The sequence below is a fragment of the Mitosporidium daphniae genome (assembly GCF_000760515.2).
Source record: "Mitosporidium daphniae strain UGP3 chromosome Unknown contig-209, whole genome shotgun sequence".
NCBI lineage: Eukaryota > Fungi > Microsporidia > Mitosporidium > Mitosporidium daphniae.
In genome coordinates this window covers 1-5,318 of record NW_013546612.1, presented here as the reverse complement: position 1 = coordinate 5,318, position 5,318 = coordinate 1, and the positions used below count along the sequence as shown (strand labels likewise).

The 5,318-nt window shown below is 42.0% G+C and overlaps 3 protein-coding genes across 3 annotated transcripts; 2 read left to right on the top strand and 1 right to left on the bottom strand.

Moving 5' to 3' along the window:
- Window positions 1–85: 85 nt before the first annotated feature.
- Window positions 86–493, top strand: DI09_209p30 (uncharacterized protein; the record flags this gene model as incomplete). Its single annotated transcript, XM_013383099.1, has 1 exon — window positions 86–493. The coding sequence occupies one exon, from the start codon at window positions 86–88 to the stop codon at window positions 491–493; it is 408 nt and encodes a 135-aa protein (XP_013238553.1).
- Window positions 494–599: 106 nt separating this feature from the next.
- On the bottom strand, window positions 600–2,243 carry DI09_209p20 (uncharacterized protein; the record flags this gene model as incomplete). The annotated part of the gene is made up of 1 exon (XM_013383098.1): window positions 600–2,243. One exon carries the CDS (start codon window positions 2,241–2,243, stop codon window positions 600–602), a length of 1,644 nt encoding a protein of 547 aa, XP_013238552.1.
- A 486-nt stretch (window positions 2,244–2,729) lies between these two features.
- On the top strand, window positions 2,730–5,318 carry DI09_209p10 (uncharacterized protein; the record flags this gene model as incomplete). The annotated part of the gene is made up of 6 exons (XM_013383097.1): window positions 2,730–3,239; window positions 3,271–3,360; window positions 3,388–3,509; window positions 3,574–3,682; window positions 3,714–4,758; window positions 4,788–5,318. Coding segments are annotated over 6 exons (2,407 nt in total), but the record flags the coding sequence as incomplete, so codon positions are not given.

Here is a 5,318-nt window from a genome sequence, read left to right as displayed (position 1 = left end):
CAAACAAGATAAAAATAGCTCACCATCGCCTCCACCGTCGGCGTCCATTGGTGAAGAGACACCTCCCTTGCTGACATGTTTAAGGATGTTAAGGACTTTGGTATTTTGGAATCTGGTGTCCCATACTGCCATTTTTTCGTTGAATTTATCATTCAAGCAGCTGTCATTGGTGCAGTATCCAATTTTGGCAGACTTCCTGTCGCTCTCGGTAATTTCCAGCGAATTACTTTCCGCTTTGCTTCTTTTGCAGCTTTTGTCGACAATTAATGAAACCAGCAGCCTGTTTTGGCGAACCCCTCAAGAGGCTGAGCATGATGCCAAGCATCGCGACTATTCAAGGTACAATTACGGCAAAAAGCTGGACATCAAAAATCCAGATGATATAGAAGAGACGTTTGAAGACATAAATTCAACTTGCGCCATTCCACGTGCTGTATATAAACCGCCGATTGGGTATGAATTGCCGGCTTGGGCAAAAAGTAGCTCAACTTAACACCAATAGCTTTAGTAGCATGTAATAAAGCGTTGATAGCCGTTAACTCCAATATGCACCAGTAGGCTACTGATAGCTTTGTTTATTTGGTGATCGAGGGTTTGCCTCAAAATGGCTGCTCAAACGAGAGGGTTGCAAATGCGTTTTTGATTATTTCGCTTTTGATTGGATCAAGAGTCCGAATATAAAGCCGCAGTTGCAGAGATCCAAAATGGACAGCATGCATGGCAGAGTCATACCCGCAAAGGTCCAACTCCGGCAAATGGGAAAACAGAAACTCTCCATTTGCATACGTTAGAGGAGGCTCGAAAATATTCTGAAGAAAAGAAACTCCATAAAAAGGAATCCGCTGTAAAGGATTCGCTGCCTCGGTGCCTTTTACTTTGTTGAAAAGGAAGCTTAGATTAAAGACCTTGAAAATAAAATCCTTGCTGGTAATGGAGCTTGGCGTAGCGGCGAGCAACTTTCCAGTTGCGATTTCAGTGAGATTGCCTTTGTCATCTTTAGACTGGTGGTAGAAGAAATCTCGATAGCCCCCAAGATCGTACATTTGGCCATTAAGAAACCTCTCAAACAGCTCTGCCGCCAATGGATAAGAATACCTGTGCATGATTGCATAAGAAGCAAAATCTTCGATGAAAGAATCGGTAAGTTTGGCAAACTTTTCTAAACAGACAAGCTTGTCTTTTACATCGAGAGCAGGCCCAATCTGTTCAAAAGCATCTTTAAGCAGAAGATCTGCGCCACATCCCCTTGGACTATAATAAATATATCGATAAAGAAGATAGTAAGATTTGGCAATGTGATACAAGTCATACGACGTGCTAGCAGAAAACGTAATAGCATCGTTGATGACTTTGGCATTTAGGATCGCATTTTCAACGTGGGAGCTTAAGGCCTCGCAAAATTCCAATTTCGTGGTCAAGTAGGAATCTCTCATTAGGTAGTCCATTTTATCGGCATCCAGTTGGTGCTCATGTATGGCGTTGACGATGGTGAAAACAAAGAATCTTTTAAAAACCGCCGAAGAATTGTATTTGGATTGGAATTGGATCCTCTCAATTCCGACAATCATGTCACACACCGCTTCGACAAAATCGGCAGGAAGGGAATATTTGGCCATCCAGGCGTCGTTTTTGTTGAACAAGTATTTTACTATGCCTTTGGAATTGGTTTCATGATCCCAGGAATTTGGGCTCATCGTCCTGTTTGCAATCGACTCGAACACATGGCTATAAGGGCCATGGCCGACATCGTGAAGAAGCCCGGCAATTTGAACGGCAAGAATCTCGGCGGGATGCAGGATGATGTTTGAGTTTTCTGCCAAAAGCACAGCAAATGTCGTTGAAAGCTTGGCTACGCCCTTGCAATGTGATGCGCGGCTTCCAAATGCATGCTCAAAGGCGATCATATTATTCCCAAGTTGGCATGTCTTAAACAAGCGCTGAAAATGGGGTGTGCAGACAATTTCGCGTGCCAACGGGCTCAATTTGGCAACTTTGTTGTGAAAAATCTTGGAATAGACGGGATCATGCTTGTCTATGTATTGAAATTGGATTTTGCTCAAAACCGGCTCGTTTTTAATGGGATATAATAGCCTAATCAAAGGATTGCTAGCTTCCATAACTTTTTCAGATGCGGAAGATTGAAGAATCCTGCTCGGCGATATGGCTAGAAAGGCAACGAAGGAAAGTAAAGAGAAAAGCAAAAAGATAATAATATAATCGACGGTTTTCTTTGAACAGCTCATTGTGCCGGCTTTTTAAATTGAAAAGGCCGCTAGGTCAAGCTCTGGCTGATAATTATTAATGATCCGCTTTTTAAGCAATGAAAATAACAATAAATCAAATTTACATGTCCCTCAACGTTGGAACTTTCAAAATGGCAATTCGGCTTAAATTTCAAATTTAACATTTCAAATTGTTGGGTGCATCATGGCTGAACCAGCTTATCCCGAAACTTCGAAATTCAATAGCCTGCTGAACAGAATATTTAGCTCGAATTATCACAAACATCATAACCAGCAGCACATGTATTCCGGTGCACCCCTGTCCCTGTCGACGCCGTTCCGTAAGGGATCCACACTGTTTTTTTTCATCAACACATTCGCCATATCTGCCTATGCGCTGTATGCAACGTCGCAGTTTGTGCTGGGCAAAAAAAACCTTTAGTCTTTTGCAGGTTATTTAGAAAATAAAACATAAATGGTGATGTGTGTGCCGCCGCGTTGGTTGCAATGGCAATTGTTTTGAAGCTTGCAATTTTGGAGAATTTAAATTTCATGATTGGTCCAACACGAAGGCTTTACTTCTCCTCCTCCTCCTCTTCTTGTTCTTCCTCCTCTTGCTCAGTATTAAGGCTGCCACTCAAGCTCCATTCTTTGGAAGGAAAATATGCCTCGGCTTTATTTTCGTCGTGTATGAAGACAAAAAGCCTTGAGCCTGTTTCCAAGGCCCTACTTTCGCTGCACTCTCTGTTTACGAAAAATTCAAACGAAACTTGCACAACGTTATCACCTATCGGACAAAAACTATGCGATCCAACCCTCTCGATCAAGGATAAACGAAAGATCGTTGATATGATTGGTAAGACCCTGTCTCCCCCATTTATTCCTATCTTTGGAAACTTTTTGTATTTGCTGATTGAAAATGGCCGTTTGCAAATGTTCCCCAAAATTATGCTGGAATGGAGTACATTGCTGAAGTCTCACAAAAATGAAATCGATGTAACCATTATCAGTGCAATTGTAATCACATTTCAATGTTGTAATCTTATAGCCATTGCAAGCGGAATACTTCAATTCGCTCAAATCTAAACTTGTTGCCAAGTTTATTTCGCGTGGAACTAGTGCACATTTTTTTAATAAGGTATGAAAACAGATGTTGATTGTGTAGGTCGACCCGGCTATTCTTGGCGGCTTTATTATCAATTTTGGCGATAAAAATATAGACATGTCGGTCTCTTCGAGAATGAACAATTTGGAAAAAATGGTCGATTTTGAATTGTCCAACGCACAGTAAATTTCAATTAAATCGATAAAAATTCAACGCTTCCAATTTGTTTTTGTTGCCAATGTTAAGGCTGTTAAACAATGCGGCCCTGCGATATAATGTGTGTCGAGTCAAAAGAAATGCATACAGTATGGTACATCAAGTTGGATCTCTCATTCATGGCTGGAAGGTTATCGAGGTATTTTCCGAACCATATGTAATCATTCTAGTCGGAGAGAATCCCCCAGTTTGGAGCCACCGTTACAAGCCTTCAACATTTGCAAACTGGGAGCAAATTTTGCAACATATACAGAGCAGACGCTTCAAATGTGTTTAGTGTTGCATTTCCCACGGCCCCTCAGGACAATACGGGAGCTCCTCATATTTTAGAGCACACCGTTCTTTGCGGATCAAAAAAATATCCTGTTAGAGATCCGTTTTACAAAATGCTGAACAGATCTCTTTCCTCGTACATGAACGCCTGGACTAGTTCGACGTTTACCATGTACCCATTTTCAATTCCAGCCGGAAACGTCGCAGACATCAAAAACCTCCGTTCCGTTTACTTTGATGCACTATTTAACCCGCTTTTGAGGAAGCTTGACTTTTTACAAGAGGGCTGGCGGACTGAAATTGACGAACACGGATCCTTGAAATTCAAGGGCGTTGTTTACAATGAAATGAAGGGTGCGTTCTCCGATGCCGATGATGTGTTTTCAAGCAAACTGTTCCGATCGCTTTTGCCTGAAAACAAAGAATCCGGAGGAGATCCAGCATTGATTCCGCATCTTACTTATGAGAATCTGGTTGCCTTTTATCAAAACTGCTACCATCCAAGCAATGCCTATTTCCTTGCCTATGGAACCCATCCTTTGGAGGATCACCTTTTATTTATTAGCGAGCAATTTTCAGCAAGCTCTGTATGTAGGCCAGTGCTGGCGAATATTGGCAAAGAAGGGATCACTGGATTGCCGGACAATTTGGACGAATTTCCTAAAAACATTTGTGCCTCCGGTCCTTGTGACCCATTAGGCCTTGAGCCAGATTACCAGGGACGTTATATCAAATCCTGGCTTACTAACGACCTTTCTGATCCCTCTCTGTGTACAAAAGAGTCTCTTCAACTAGCATTTGATCTATCTTCTCTGTCGTCATTGCTTTTGGATGGGCCTTCATCGCCGATGTACAAGGCACTTATTGATGGCGGTCTGTCAAGAACGGGAGAATATTGTCCGTCTGGCTATAATTCCTACTCATCCAGATTAGCAACTTTTGGTAATCTCATATGACTGCTTACAGACTAGGTATTGGATTGTCCGGCGTTAACGTCAAAAGCAACGAGGAGCTTGAAGCTATCAATTTGGCCATCACTTCCACACTTGAGGCTGTGGAGCGAGATGGATTTTCTTCAAAAAGAGTCGATGCTCTCCTTCATATGATGGAGCTATCATTGAGTCATACTTCGGCAAACTTTGGTCTTGGCTTGGCGCAAAGAATCATACAGGCCTGGATTACCATTAACTCGTCTCCAATTGAATTGATGAAGATCCACGATCGCATGGACCAACTGCGATCTTCATTAAGAATTAGCGATGGAGCCTATTTTCGATCGCTCATTCGCCAATATCTTCTAGATAACAGAAGAGTTATCAACTTTTCAATGGAGGCAGATCCAAATTACTTGAAGCTGGAAAGCGAAAAAGAGACCCAGCTGTTGAAGACTCTTGAGTCGTCCCTGGACAAGAATCAAGTTCTGATTGAAGCTAAGGAGCTTAAGGAGGACCAGAACAAAATTCAAGGTACATTTTTATTGTCCCCATTAAACTGCAGACAGT